At 44.5% G+C, this 16,628-nt stretch overlaps 1 protein-coding gene across 1 annotated transcript; it reads right to left on the bottom strand.

Moving 5' to 3' along the window:
- Positions 1-6,285: 6,285 nt before the first annotated feature.
- Positions 6,286-12,077, bottom strand: T265_03759 (hypothetical protein; the record flags this gene model as incomplete). Its single annotated transcript, XM_009168312.1, has 2 exons — positions 6,286-6,396; positions 11,877-12,077. 2 exons carry the CDS (start codon positions 12,075-12,077, stop codon positions 6,286-6,288), a joined length of 312 nt encoding a protein of 103 aa, XP_009166576.1.
- Positions 12,078-16,628: the final 4,551 nt, after the last annotated feature.

Below are 16,628 nucleotides of genomic sequence, written 5' to 3'. Positions count from 1 at the left end.
GGTCGGTCGGGTTCGAACCACGGACCTTCTGGTCAGTAAATTAGCGCTCTGACCACTTGGGCCATCTCGTCCCCAGGCGGATCGCCAACGTTTCGTCTCTGACCACTTGGGCCATCTCGTCCCCAGGCGGATCGCCTGCAAACGTTTCGTTTTTCGTCGAAGACGCATCAGTGCGTATTCAGTCGCCATTAAACGCACCCTAGCTGCTAATATTTCGACACATTCTGTTTTTCTCTCATCTCCCTGACATTTCAATTCCTTTTTGTCTGGACCAGGGTACTTTCCCGATGACGTAACTACGGTGCGCCGAACGGTGTGTGCCACAGCTGAGACATGGTGTTCTGTTGTCAGTTGAATAGTCACACATCACATCGTCGTCTTATCTAATTAGGTGAAACTGAACCCATCCACTCCTTTCCAATTACCATTCCTTTTTGCCATTTTGGAGATTGGTCTGCCCACTCATGAAGTATCATAAAGTGCTGGATCTTTTGAATAAACCTGCCGGTAGAGACTGTGTGGCCCGACTGCTCTTCCAAAGATCATGAAGGACAAGATTTGCGCTAGACATTTCCGTCAACGCACCATTGAAGCTTTGTACACCCTGATTATGCTGGAAGCTAGTTGACACTTTTCGTTGTGGACGGTTCTGACCGACCCAACTTAGGTGCAGTTGGCAATGTTCACTTTTTTCACCTTTCAAGGTGTCCTTCTTGTCAGTTTGAGTGACTCCTGTTTATTCTAGCGATCCATGCTAATTCGTGAATCCAGTATAGACAGTAAGCTAGATTGAAACAGTCCTAATTGATAGTGTTTTTTAAGGGGATTTGAATACATATTACTTGAATCAAACTATCTAGTCTCTGAGGTCTTCGGCAAAACACTCGGAGGTGAATATAGAGATCTTGTCATGGATTATATTCCTGAATGAACTGCTTGGTTGACAATCTTGATGATAAGGTTTTCTGGTCATCTGATAGCCACGCCGCTGTTCTGACAGAGAGCCACCATACAGTGGTGCTCTACATTGGATGGTTTTAAGGCATCTAGGTCTTTGACCTCTCGAAAATATAGTTTATGATACTGCAGCTTCTATGCAATGCGAATAAAACGCGGGTAGAGCGCAAGATTATCTTCATTATGATCAATAAGTCCAGTGCATTAGGCTGTCATGTGAATTCCAGTGTTAGACTTGTTTATTCGCACACTCGTTAAACCCGAACCACAAGTTTCCAGAATGAAACTCACTCGCACGCGCTGTGCAAGGACGCATCATATCCCGCAAGGAAGCTTTGTCGGAAGCTGTTCCTTTGATAGTGGCGTCATCTGTGAAACCATTCTCCTGATACCTTCGATATAATGCGTCTTGGGCGAAAAAATGCCTTTGATGTGTTGGCCTGGTTTCGAGATTAATAAGGTCGTTCTTCAGTTCACTGTGAAAGAAAGGTGAACGAATTCGAGTACATCAGGCTATCCCACTCATCCGTTCGGTAGAACTCGAAGACTGAATCCTAGTCTGAAATGCTGCTGGGATGCAATTTATTCCAGAGGGTACAAGTAGACAAATTGAATCGCTGACTTCGTACAGTGACCTTCATGTTTTGGCTTAGAGCGAGCGGCACGTGATCGAAGTTTGTTTACTAGACTTTCCCCTGTTTGTGGTACCCATTCATGATGAGAGCAGCTACCAATGCGGGTTTACCGATGAAGTCTCTCTTGTTAGAGGGTTATGGATTTTCACACCGTGGGTCGGGTTTTCGTGTCAGGGAAATTCGGAACTTCGAAGGGGCATATACCTGCCTACGTTTTTCTTACTGTGTCTGTCTTTTCTCTGACCTTCAGTGGTCCTTGCCGATTAGTCTTTTTCACCTTTGGTCTTGTGTTGCAGACGAATCACGGCAACCTCCGAAGGCCTCAAAGCCAATGTCACTCAAATCCCATGGCGCTTTCGACCAAATTCCTTCTTTTGAAGATAACCAAGACGGTTGGGGTCCTGAGGGTGACGATGGATGGGGAAGTCTGGAAGTGGAACAGACTTCTGAGAATCCTGGAGAATTCGATCGAGAAAAAACGACTATCCCCCCTTTCGACTCTACGAATGACCGGGCTCGTCGCTCGTCCAAACCAGCCTCAGATAATTTAGGATGGGACGCTGATGAATTTTTCGAAACTCTTACCTTGGAATCCTCGCCTCATGTGACACGACCGGTTGCCCGTAAAACCGCCGAAATTTCATCGAAACTAGCCCCGACGGCGGCTAAACCCAAATCCAAAAAGGTTGTGAAATCGAAGCTGCCCGTCCAGTCCAGTGATGACAACAGTTGGGGTGACTGGTAGAGCCTGTTTTCATAACTTATTCTGTACCACATGGCTCCGTCCCACTACCTTTCTGTAGATGCTGTTCTATCCCTGCCAACTGACTGTGATCATTCTTTTCCATTTCATACGACCGATTTCCGACTCTCCTCAACTCTGATGATATTGCATGTTTGCAATGCTTTTTTGGAGAAACAACGCTCAATTGCATGTACTGTTATCCTCTTCGGTTTTTTGGGTAAATAATCTCGGTGATTTTGACGAGATTTCTGACAGTCTGACTACGAATTGGTGGGTCTGTGAACTGTAGTCTGTCTCATCCTTTATTCCCTTCCGGACGAAGAGAGGGACTACATTTCTAACTGCTCCGTTTCTTAGCACCCTTAAATCAAACCATTCAGCCCTTCGGGGCTTAACTGCCATGCAACCTGAAGGAAACATGAGGGCTGAGATACTGCCAGGCTGCCTTGAGAGAGCACCCGTACGATAATCCTGATCAGTGACTTGTTCTTTAGTTATCACATGAAAAACAGTTTTAAGGTTCGGCAATACACTCCGCACATGAGGTAGTATCTTGGATGTGTACCGAATTATTTCGTTCTGGGGTTGTTCCCTCCCCTTATCTCGCCCTCTCCTCCTCTCACGTAACAGGAACTATGTGGTCTGGGGGTTTGTCTTGAAATGTGGTTAGGCTTGTCGCATGCACCCAATTGAAAAAATAGGCGTCCCACATAACAGTTTGGATAAACCACTGAAGCCCACAATGGTGTACTAACATGACGAGCCTAAAAATTAGAGTTCTTTGACCCCCCCCCCTCGGAGAAATACGGATTCCAAAATGTCGCTAGTATGAGAAACGTTGAAAATTTTCAGCAGAGCTTCCATCCCGTAAGTAGAGTCAACCTATGCCGAAATGCCAAGTAGACCTGTTAGGCTCATCATCATCGACAGCATGACATCAGTGTTCAACACCGATGCTTCGCTGCCGTACGAACATGATTTATTTGAGAGCCTTATTGTGAAGAAAATAATAAAGGTGGACGGGCAAGGGACTTAGTACTAGCTTACCACAATCATCCTGAGGTGCCTACACCTCCAGACATTCACTCAGGCAATCTGGATAGAAACTGACAACAACAACGCCACTGACATCCTTATTAAGAACCGACAACTGTGCGAATCTCCAGGAGGGTGTGAGTGCGCTACCTCCTGACTAGTATAGAAAGATCGAACCGTTTGATTACGAACGGACCGATCCACGGTGTGGTTCATCCGCAGTGGGACAGGACATAGCGCGGAATTCGCATCGCCTGTTGACTGGTTCCTCAAGCGATGACTTCTCAAACGGTTCATGCTAACTGTGAGTTAGTCCTCGTCTGAATTGCACAGCGGTTCTCGGCCTTTTAGCATAAATTAGCTTCATTTGCAGGACGAAATTTTTGCTGACGTTTCCGGAGCGACCCTTGATGGGATTGTTTCCCCATTAGTGTGTGGTAGGTTCATTCTATTTTGCCTGAAGGAATGCTCCGGATCTTCAACGCTGTTGCGCACACTCATGTTTGGCGTAACTGCGTAGCGATCGCGCCAACCAGCGGTGTTTTTTTTTGCTTAGCGAGTATAACATGACACGTTACGACGATCAACCTCTCTTACTTACAAGGAAAATTATGATAATCTTTGGAAATTCTGGAGTTATTAATTTATTCCTCACTGGCCGAAATCATCCCGTCCTTTGGTATGCACTTTGCACCCACAAAGTGTAAGGACATGCAGTCACTGAACACTCCAATTACGACCCAGAGAGAGGTACTGGAAGTTGTGGGGCACTTCACGTATCTTAGAAGTTGATCTGGAATATGCAGACGACATCGTTCTCATCCTCGAAGAGGAGGAGAAGGTGCTAGTATTCTTGGATGAACTGACCAAGGTCATCCCTTCCTTTGGTACGCATTTTGCACCTACAAAGTGGAAGGTCATGCACGTGGACGTGAAGTCACTGAACACGCCACTTGCAATCCAGAGAGAGGTACTGGAAGTTGTGGGGCACTTCACGTATCTTAGAAGTTGTATTAGTTCTTGTTGGAGCGTGACAGATGAGCTCAATGCGTTTTCTAATTTGAGATGCCCGTGGTGTCAAAGTGGTGTATCCCTGAATCTCAAGATGTGTGTATCAAGCTTCAGTACGGGCTGTTTTGTTGTATGGGTGTGAGACTTGGCCTGTTCGAGCAGCGGAACTGAGATGTCTTCAGGTGTTCGACAATCGTTGCCTCAGAACTATAGCTTGTGTGGATTGGTTTCGGCATACTCATAACGAGGCGATTAGAAGTTGAGTTTTTGGTTGTGCAACGGGTACTACCATTGCAGAATGTGTCCAGCATCAGAAGCTGCGTTGGTTGGGAAATGTGCTGCGTATGCCGAACTATCGTTTACGGGAGAGAGTACTCATTTCCATGCCCAATTCAGATTGGCGTAAACAGAGAGGTGGTAAACACTTCACCTGGCAGAAGGGTATGAAGGAGATTACGAAACGCTTGGGTGCTGTTGGTGCTACTCGCCTTCTAGGATGCGGAATACGCCTGGTTGGAGACACTACAGGATATGGCTGCCAACCGACGTCAGTGGTGTCCGTGTTGTCAGTTTCTATCCACGTTGTCTGAGTGAATGTCTGGAGGTGTAGGCACCTCGGAATGATTGTAGTAAGCTAGTACTAAGTCCCTTGCCCGTCCACCCTTATTCTTTCCTTCACAATGAGGACTTCAAATGGATGATAGTTGTACGGCAGTGAAGTATCGGTTTTGAACACTGATGTCATGCTGTCGATGATAATGATAAGTTCATCGCTATTCCAGCTCGGCTGTTTTAATTAGTTCCGCTGGATAGCAAAATATCGACATATTCAAACTGGCTAAAGCGAACACTAATGTGACAACTTAGTGTATCAGTTGTGGTTAGTACTTAAAACATCGGAGTCAGTAGATGTGTGTGACGGTAACAAATCTGAATCAGCGGCACGAAATATTTTCGTCATGATGCAGTGAATCAGTACTTTGTGGAATTAGTGTGATATCGATAGAGAATAGTTGTGTGCATTCAAAATTGTCGCCCTTTGATCAGATCCCAATTCGGTCTGAGTAATCCAGTGCTTGACATCACGCACTCCCGTTTCAAAGACCCGAGTTATTGTCCCTGCCCAGAAATGTGCATGTGTTCTTGCATCAACGGAGACAAAATGTGCTTGCCTTCACAAGTTGATCTTTGATGCTTCCAGCTGACAGATGTCCACTAACGACCAGTAAAATTAGATTGCATAAGTTGTACGTAATGTCTCAAAGCAATGCTCATGGTTGTCGACACACCTGATGATTGATTGCCCCATGAGGTCGTCAAATCAAGCAAGTAAACAAATAGCCGAAAGCTAAAACTGATAACGGGCGATTACACAGAACCCATCGACACTGATTTCTGTCCCAGATGTGGCCGATGGATATGCACATACGTCATTCTGTCTCGCGTGAAATGTTCATAAAATTTGTACACAGACAAAACATGATTGATTTTTTAATCATCATCATCATCGACAGCATGACATCAGTGTTCAAAACCAATGCTTCACTGCCGTACAACCATGATTTATTTGAAAGCCTTATTGTAAAGAAAAGAGTAAACGGGACGGGAAAGGGACTTAGTGCTAGCTTACCACAATCATCCTGAGGTGCCTACACCTCCAGACATTCACTCAGGCAATCTGGATAGAAACTGACAACAAGAACGCCACTGACATCGGTTGGCAGCCATATCTTGTAGTGTCTCCTACCAGGCACAGTGAGGATCATGTGGTTCCCATCCTGGAAGGCGAGTAGCACCGACAGCACCAAAGCGTTTCGTGATCTCCTTCCTAATCCTCTGCCACGTCAAGGGTTTGCCACCTCTCTGTTTACGCCACTCTGGGTTGGGCATGGAAAACAGCACTCAATTCGGCAAACGATGGTTCGCCATACGCAACACATGTCCCAACCAACGCAGCTTCTTTTGCTGGAGACATTCTGCAATGAAAGTACCCGTTGCACAACCGAAAATGCGCTTTTGAATACCAGACCGTTAAGGAACACTTCTAACTTAATTGACTAGTAAAGTCTGCGGTAGAAAGAGCCGTCTAAATAGAAGCTCCTGGTCATCTATTCCAGCTAGTCCTCTGATGAGCGCACATTGAAAAATGAAGCAATTTAGAATGTCGACCTGTTACAACAAAGTCAGGGTTCGATGTTCCTGCAACGCACTATTTCGCAGATCTCACTACTTACTGAAAATACCAGCAGTAATTGCACTGTCAAACCAAATGATATTTTGGAAGTCGCACAGTGTTGCAGGCTGGCTCCTTTGCTATGCTTCACACAACCTTATGAGTAATGTACTACGTCCATGCAATGTATCACTATATCTCGAATATCGTGTCAAATAAGAAATCAGGTGGCCTGGTGCAGCACATTCGGTTGCTGGGAAGGAGTATGCCTTCAGCCGGTGTTTTTCAGTTGAAAACAATTCCAGGATCTGAAGCTGTTGACTGGATCTGGCTGATGGAACATTAACATGGTTTTGGACGAGTTCAGTGGCTGAGAAGGTCTATTTCCGGATCTAGCATTCTGTTGTGCAAGGTATTCATTCTGGATGAAATTCATTAGTTGGAAATCGCAAGCAAAAGGCACTGCTCTTCCGTGTGTGTACGAACCTGTGTCCAAATTCATTCAGACCGTTCACTACGGTGCATCGATCATGACACCTTTTCTGATATTCGTCCATATCAGACCTGGTCGCGCAAGTAAAATCGAGTGATTTGATTTTCACATCTGATACTTTGAAGAAGAACTAAATGATGATTTCTTCCACGAAGAATGGAGTCTTAGTTCGGAGACCAGCGGTCCAGAGCCATAGTCCAACACGTCCTTTCTAACAACGTACACCAAAGTGCCTTGGGTATATGGACGATAACATTGTTTGACACATTGTGGACCAGTGAACCGGTAAGGTCGCTGATAGCTGTCAACTGCTAGTCGACTATGGAGAGGCGTGTTTAACTAACTGTGAGTTTCAGGCGTCAGGGCAGCGAGGGTCCTCAGTCTGCAGAGCGACCCTCTGGCAAGTGGGAAGCTTATGCCCAAACACAGGCTTCCCTTGTCACTAATGCTACGTATATTTGAATTTCTCATTTTGACATTTCGTTGTGCTACAAAGTGCCATTCATTAAAATTTTCATTCAAAAGTTCCTACCAATAAATTGTAGTTTGCAAACGTTCACGCAGCCACATTCTTGGTGCAACATTCAGGTGCAGGATGCCTATAACCTTGACTGATGTGTCAAGTCTTTCCAATTTAACTACGGTTGCAGAATACGTTGAACTCTAATGAGTGAAAAATGTTCAAGTGACCTTTGTTGATCGATTACAGCTGCATCACGTGACCAGGGATGCAAATGCTTTGTTGAAACAATCGGATCTAGTGGTCTAACTAGTGAGTGTGAAACACGGTTCTTGCATGAAGTTCAAAGAAGCATGAAGTTAGCAAGCGACCGTTGTTTTGGGTTCGCCGCTGCTCCTATTCTGGAAGGCACTATCCCGCCTCTGATGCGCAGCTACCTACCCCACCTCCCCGAACCAACGGTAAACGAAACTGTGGCCGCTACAACCACTGTGCGACAAGTACGCGGTTATTACAGCCGAGAATGATGATGATGTGTAATGTAACCGAGATTAAAAGTATCAGCCTGTTACTTATGGAGAAAGAACCCCCAGGAGTAGGGGTTTTTATCCGCGATGACAAATGATTTGAGAAAACTGTTAGTATAGAGTCACTTTTGCCGAGAAACGAAACAATGAGGTGAGCATGGGAGGTGTAAAAGCATCAAATGTATCGCCGTCCGTCTTACGGGCAAAGTGAAACGGACCAGAAGAGGTCAAGCGATGGAACATATCACTGCTCGTGTCTTTTAAGTAGTTAGAGCCGGAATAGCTATTCCAAGGAGCAGGGTTTTTTATATACTACGTATTAAATCGTCAATATATCACATATAAGAAATCCTTAAATGGACGGGGAGCTGTACTGTGTGGAGGATAAGGACTTAGTCGACAGCAGACTAGTAAGTAAGGAAGCATGCACCACCGGGAATGGTACGACTTGAGGCTATGAAATGACGATAATTTAAAAGGGGGCACACAAAAACCAGAGCACAAACAATGGAGTGGGTAAACTCATCAAGCACCGCACACAGTGAGTACGATACACATGAGAAGAGCCGGGAATCATGTGACCAGTATGGGCCCCGGTCAAGTTTAATCCCTGGAGCAGATCCCGGAAAACCAGAAGAAGAAGAAAAGGCTCGAGACTGGTCTTGTTAGGGTCACTTGCTATGATAAGTGGAACATCAGTGATGTTGGACCCAAACATAGAGAGCAATGTGTCCAAGGATTCACTCACTCCACTTGCTGGAACTTGTGAACAAAACACCAGAAAGACGGGAAGGATTCTGTCAAAATTTGGTGATCGTTTGGCTTTATACACTACGGTCAACTATTCACTATCGGTAAAAGACGAACGCAAACTGCGTCGAGTTTTAGTAGACAAAGTTGGACGGCCTCCACTGTGTTTCATGTTCTTCACCTGGAATAGTAGTGAGAAGGAATGTCTCTTAAGCCAGTATCACATTCACAGCCCAACGACAGTTCTTAAACTGTTATTGCACAAGAATTGGGAGGGAGCTCAATTTTCGGGGAAAAAAGCTCTACATCGTCTGTTTTCACAAAATTCTATCTAACGTCAACAGATGCAATAGGGCGAAGGATCTTCGATACACATTTAGTGACCAATCGGTGACTCTGGGGATCTACAGTAGTTCGGTGGTTCGGAACTTGGATGATTTTGTTAATGCAGATTCGAGAAGAAGGACGAATTCATCGGAAAACCTTCAGATCGCGATTAGTCCAGTAAAACAAAAGCTTCAGTTCAAAATATAACAAAAAAAGTTACAACTGACAAAAGATGATCACTTTCGTGATTGGAAATTTAATGGCCACTAGATTTATCCAATGCAGGTAGTTGCAGAGTCTTGGTAGAATTTCAAAAACGGAAAATTTACTTTTAAAAAGCTTATTTGGATTAACCGATGTGTGTTGTAACAAGCGACGCTTTTTAAACATAGAGCCTGTCCGGAATGAGTAAGCATGTACGCAGGACAGATCTCTTCGCGTCTCAAAAGGTTCTTTAATCCCTGTTGAAACTGAGGCGCGCTTGCACTTTTTATTTGCACTGTTGTGGTGGCAACTACGATGCTCACAGTTCGTTCTAGCACCGGGATTTGGAATCCGAGCATTACACTCTAAAGTTCAATAGATTGCTCTCCGAAAATCATGCAGTATTACGGGCGTGATACTTAGTTGTGTAGATCACCACCCATCCAGGAACATTCAAGTGTTCTTTGGAAGAGTATGTTGACTTGCGCAGGTAAAACTTTGGGAAATATCCCTCACACGTCTACTTCTTCAGATGAAGTAAATTTTACTGTTAGTTGTTAAAATCACAGCTTACATCTGCCTCTAAGGTATGGTGCTCTAGTAAGATGAGTGAATATTCATATATTGGAATAACAATATTTGCAAACATATAGTGACGACGCTCCCGTAACCACAGCGAACAAATGCAAATGTATAATAACGTATGATGTTCATATCTGAACGCTGCTATAAACCGTTTCCTGCTGGTCGATTGCCTGTCTTCTTAAAGCAGAGCCCGTGATTTCCTAAATTTAATGGATAAGCAATAAATTTGTCAGTGTTAATTTCTGTCTTTTTCTGGCTACAGTCAGCCTAATTGAAAGGAAGGAACTAGTCTCTGACTAGACTGGAGTCTCCCGAAATTCGATTATCCTGACAGATTTGTTTCCGACCCTATTTCGAATTGGCAACCAGTGACTCGTCGAATCATAAACTGTGTCCCTTCATGATCGACTCTGCCATCGATTTTATGTCGTGTTTTCCAGTCATGATTCTCTCGCAAACAGCAGGTGGTGGAAGTCGACTACCGACAGGTCAGTGAGACAGGAGGTTACTTACTATTTTTGGCAGCCTGTAGTATCAGATTTGGTAGTGTGGCTGTTCTAAGAAAGTTTTCCCGATAGACCTGATTGCAGAACTGACCAGAAACTGAAGAAAACTTTCCCTAAGCAATGGAGCACTGTCAATCCGTACCCAGTTGCGGGTCTGTTAGTGAGATCTTAGAGCACTAACTCAATATATTATCGTGTTTCTGGATATATAGTTAATCGGAAAGCCAACTTACTCTGTGAATAGATCCGTCCTTTACTTTCAAGGGTGTTGCCATCAACCTAGAGACTCACTCTACTGGTTTCCCAGGCCTGTGAATGCAACCAATGAACCTGCCCTTTGATAGATCATTCTACGGTACCTGTCAGAAGCAGGTTAGTTTAACCCTCCAGGCGTTGAGCGATATTTTGCCGTGGCCAAGAAAACTGCGCATAAGCTACTAGTATTGCGGATACTTAAGAATGTAGCCAGTTAAAGTCATCTGCTACTTGCATGTTTTTGCAATGTTTTTTCTTGGTTTTTTCAAATTTTTGTGGACAACTTTTTGACAACTGAACTCCCTCGAACCAAATAAATACGAGGCGGTTGCTCGTTTCCTGAAAGGTTTGGAAAACAGTCAGTTTGAATTATAGCCGAGCAATATTTCGATTTCGACCCAAGATCTTCATCGGGCCAACTGGCTAGGTTATAACACCTGTAAAACTGGAAGCACTCAAAAGAATCTCTTCTCTTCTAAATCAGTGTCAGTTGTCAGCTGAGGTATTTAATTAGCTGGTCGGAAGAGACCTTCTTGACTGGTTCTCTTAGAACTTAGAACTTAGAACTTGTGACCAAATTTCTAACCTTATCGCTTGGTCAGAGGGAGGCTTTGTGTCAAAAGTGAAACACTGTCCAGAAATAAATCGACCGATTATTTTCCAACCTTCTCGGAAGACGACTATTCCTCAGTCGGTTCCCAATGTTTTACAACCGAAGGCGTATTCCTTCATTTTACCCTTCAGTCTGCCGAAACACATGATGACTGAGTCAGTTACCCCACTTCTGTCACTTCACTTAGCCGATTTCAATGTGAATCAACCGGCGGCGACCAATCGCCATTCGCCCACCGATAAGGACACCGTGGAAATCGATGCATCACATAGACTGCAGTGGTACGTACGACTTGTCGCCCAAAGCCTAGTTCTGATTGGTCTAAATTGCCGACTGTCAACCGGGCTGAAACCGGCAGTCTGTTGTTTGCTTAGAGAGCAGGCTCGCACTATTTGCCGGCTGCGTTTTTGTGTGATGCTGGATGGTACTACTTTGGAGGCTTGAGGCTACCAGCCACATGATACACCGCACGCCACCATCATTGGATTTTACGGTGAATTTTCTTTGGACTAATACTAATGCAGGTAAGAAACAGTATATTCATTTAGGATGTATGATAGAACGAAATACACGTTGGTATGATTGAAAGGAAGTAATAACATTGGCTGATTTTGCGTTCTGTGGCATCTGGAGTAAGTAGTTCGCCGGAGCCTGTGAAGCTTTCACCGTGTTGTCGATCAATACGTCAATAGGGAACAGAGAAAAGGTACCAACGGAATTGACATGCCGCTTCACGTACAATGTTTCGATGGTCCATGAAGGTGTAGGTACAGTGAATTTGTAATTGACCAAAACTAACATCTGGTAGATAAAACCCAAGGTATAGTAGTCGTGACGTTAGTGCAAATGATATGCTCAACGTTCCTTCATCTTCCAGTGTATTCCAGCTGGACAGCTTCGTGATTCCCACATCCTCGGTCATTAGTAGTGAATCATATTCCCTTCCTCAAAATCCCGCATTTTCTCAATTCTTTCTCTATCCCGTTCCAGGTCAATGTCGTGTTCAGTTCTTTTTTCAAATTAGCTCTATATGGCGCCCACTTTATTCACTAAGGTTAAAGACAGGCTGACAGATGTACGCTGCACCGATAGATTGGAAATGTATTGCGCAACTCGTTCGTTTTTGCCAGATTGATCAAGCAAGGGCGGCGTTAGCTTCCAGCCTGTCATAGTTACTGTGAGCTTATAATTTAATATACAATAGATTAAAGCAAAGGCTGTTTTCCAGATAAGCTCCACCACCCAGAAATGACTACAAAAAAGAGGATATGAAACTCGTACTTTTAGTTTTTACTTAAGAGGGTGAAATTTGCACTGCATACATGAACACCTCTTTAGTTTCCCGGCAGACCCCTCCGAAAATCCACTGCTAAGGAAGGACTGTCCCTGCGTGGTTTTTACGGCGAGGTATTACCGTTTCATCGATCTCGACGTGTAGACCTGGGCCGCCGATAACTGTTGGAGTCTGCAAAAGCCTCCAGGTGCAAACTTCGCGAAGAAAGCTCTTCCAGTCAACAGCGGTCGTGTAGCTAATAGATAATTTCTCTGGAGAGAATTTGATTTTCGCCAAATTTTTGGGCCAGCAATAAATGACTAGAATTACTGTCCTAAACTCCATCGTAGACCGCTCCAGGCAAGTTCCCTTTTTCGGAGACCGATGTCGTGCCGACAGTGTCGGGCATTACACCTCCACCTGTCAGAAACAGTTGGAATTGTCATTTGGTGGCCATCGTTGCATAAACGTTGCTGATGGATCACTCCATGGCTTTGCAAAAAACGTATTGCCGTCTCCTTGTCATGAACGAGAGCTGAAAGCGTCAGAAAGCTCTTTGAGGTTTTACTTCCGAACGGCGAAAACTTTATCACAAAATGAATCTAGATGCGGATGAGGAATTATTTTCATCGAAAATAAATCAAAGTTGTGCGCGTACATTAGATTGGAGCTGCCAGAAAGTGGCGTGGCTTAACTTTTCGCATAAGTGGCGGGGCTTATCTGGAAAAGATCCAAAGCAAACCCTCTCTGATGGCGAAAATTACCCGTGATTAATGGGTTTATTTTTTCCTGTCAGTGGCTTCTGATGCAGTCATGTACACAGCATGTGGTGCGTAAGTTCCATCGTTCATGAGATCATCGCCCCCACTAAGCCCACCATTTGGGTGTAACCTGAGTGGCATCACTTAAGCCGTCGTTCAAACTGAAGTTGTATATCCATTCACTGGCACAAACACCACTGCAATTTCTTTGTGGTCGATTGAAGACGGATGACCTCATTATACTGTGTTAGTTGCCAATGCTGCCCTCTCAACGATAGGGTGTTCGAGGGTGGCGTGCGTTTCCTTCAATCAGACTACACATCACATTGCGCATGAAACGGTTAAGCAGGCTTTGTGTGATGCAAAACAGGCCTGGTGTGGCCTTGGTTTCTGACATGTGGAAGGTAATTTGTTTGTATCTTGCGTTCTGTATCCAGAAGTGGATTTTCTGGGGGAACTGTCAAAAGCATCTGCGATTCATGGTCTGGACTGAGCTAGTCGCAATTATGAAACGAAACGTTCTCACTGTGGTTTTCTAATGTTTGTTTACACCTTTGTGAACCACTGAAATCTTTTTTCCACAGCTGGGGCGAGGTGGTTCAAGGGGTTAGAGGGAAGGTCCGTGGTTCGAGCCCGACCTCTGCCTCTCGACTTTGTCTGTCTAGGCTTGGGCGACCTGACAGTATCTCAACCCTCGTGCTTCCTTCGAGTGGCATGGCAGTTAGAAACTGGAAGAATGTTACATCCGAACGATTTTTCCTAATTTGACACAGTAACTTTCAAAAGAATAGTTCAGATTTCAGAATCTGTGCACCTAGCCTTGGTGTCATTACACTGTCACTCCAGGGACAATTCACTATGGGCACCGTTTGACCTGAGGAATAATGCTAGATGACTTTTTCGCCCATTACTAATGAAACCTTCTATATTTTTGCTCATTACGGTTGTAGTCATCCTATCGATCGTGTGATCTTCAGCATACTGAAGATGAACACGGAAACCCTCCTGCTGCGGAAATATGCAGTTTTACTTACTAATTTTGTGGCCTTTTTGCCGAGAGGAAGTTTCTACCTGGTGGTTAGCACAATCCTTGAGCACGGATAAAAAAACACCGTTCAGCTTCAACTTCATTCTGCTTTGCTTTGTTTTCAAATGGCTATAAAGAAGCGTTGTTAACCACTACGGTGTTAGAAGTGTTGATAGCGAAGATTCAACGTTGGCCCGATCCCGGTGAAGTGATACCAAGCGCCACCTAGTACCACAGACCTCCCTGCGTCACAGAGTTACACACGTAGTCTATTTCTGGGATGAAAACGAACTTGGTCTTGAAAGACTTCCGCACTCACCGTCAATCTCCGCATCAGGTAGTTAGTCAACCAAACTATTTATCCTGCAAACGCTCTTCGTGCTAGTCACAGCGTTTTTTCGGCTAGTCCTTCGCTTACATTTGCTTTGATGGGCGCCTCTTTAATGTATTTTCATCATTTATATGGAAAGAATAAAACAACCGATCCCAAATGGTTTCTGTTAACACAGAATGTTCAAAATAGAACTGAATGAAATACTCCGTTCAACTGTAACACCATTTCGGTGCCTAGCTACAGTGCCACCAAAAGGAAGCACGAGGGCTGGGATACTGCCAGGTCACCCAAGCCTAGACAGGGGAAGTCGAGAGGCAGAGGTCGGGCTCGAACCACGGACCTTCCGATCAGCAAATTCACACACTAACCACCACTTGTGTGGTCAGATAGTCTGAACCCCTGTTGTTTTGGGTCAGTAATATAATGTGACCCGAATTACAGATGGTTCGAACGTTGAGCAGTCAAAACCCTTGAGAAAATCGTTGTTAAATTGTCCACAGAACACAACTGAAAAGAGTATGAAACGTTTCTATTGGGTGTCATAAGTTGACAAATTTCTCTTGAAAATTGCTGTAATTAAACCGCAATCATTTATCGCAATAGCCTTTTTGACGATCGTATTCGTTCCCAAAACCCTTATGACGCATTTTATCCGCCGTATGTTTCGTATTGCAAATGGTTTCGGGTCGGGAAAACATTGTGCCCCGAAATCAAACTGTATTTCCTAATCAAACCACCGTGACGTCACTCTTTCTATACATAAACTCCCGACGTTTAGACATAACTCCCATTCATCACACACAATACAACCTGCGTGAATCAACACTCAGGTTTGGTTTCTTGTCTGGCCAATTGACCCAAAATCATAGGAATAAACGATGGTGCATAATTTTGGGGAAGAACTTGAAATGCTTTCTTGTTGAGAGTAACGAGGCTTGAGGGTTTCACTGAAATGACAAATAATTCAAATAATTCCGTACATGTAACATCCAAAGGGAACGCAACAGCCGGAAGCGTTGAGGACTCGGCTAAGATAGGCACTGATAGTCCTGTGGTCATTTTCCCCGGGAGTTTTGAGGAAACACCACCGTAAGCTTCCAAGTTCATCATCATCATCATCAAGGACACCATGACGTCAGTGTTCAGCACTGTTGCTTTCCTACCGTGCTGATGCATCGCTACTGCCTCCAAGTTAGCGAACTTCGGGTAAACTTTGAAGATTTTATCCACTTTTAGTTTTCATTCAACCGAATTAGGCGTGCGGATGCTTGAGATAGTACATCCCAAAAACTGCCGATTAGTGGATATGAAAGGATGGCATCAGCTAACATTTCACGGAAATTCCAGGTCATATTCTTGGTTGGAACAAGGGTGGCAACATGTACCCCAAAAGCCAAACCACTGTGGTAGCAATACGACAATCATCGTGCTTTGCAACCAGGCTTTTAGAACTGAAATCAGCAAAGCTGTAGGTGAAATTCACTATTTCGATCATGTATTTCGCATCCTCAAACAGCGCCTACCAATGTTTTCAACTCCGATCTATTGTTGGCGACGGGCCATCTTGGGAAAGTATAGATTGCCAAGGTGAAATCAAGGCAGCTACTGTCAAACTGGGTGCTGTGCGTCTTTTTGCACTCTTTTCCGCAGGATCTACTTCGCACATGATTGGGAACCCGGCAGAACACAGCACTTAACCGGCCCTATTGAATGGTATCGGACTCCTTAACTAGCGTCCATCTATCGTTTTATGGTTGGCCGATACTGATTGGGGTTCACAATTGACGTTTGGCGTCTTGCTTCAATATGATGCTTAAATGAATCTGTCTAGTTGCTTTTCCAAGGTTCAGATAACCTGCTCTTGATAGTCTTCCAGAGGACCATAAGACCGTTTGTAATAATTCCCAGCTCTTCCCCTCTCTTTCCACCGGGCGTTTTTCTCAGTTTCGCGGTAGTT

Source organism: Opisthorchis viverrini (assembly GCF_000715545.1).
Source record: "Opisthorchis viverrini unplaced genomic scaffold opera_v5_60, whole genome shotgun sequence".
Lineage (NCBI taxonomy): Eukaryota > Metazoa > Platyhelminthes > Trematoda > Opisthorchiida > Opisthorchiidae > Opisthorchis > Opisthorchis viverrini.
The sequence above is the reverse complement of the archived record's forward strand: the minus strand, read 5'-3'. Positions and strand labels throughout refer to the sequence as shown.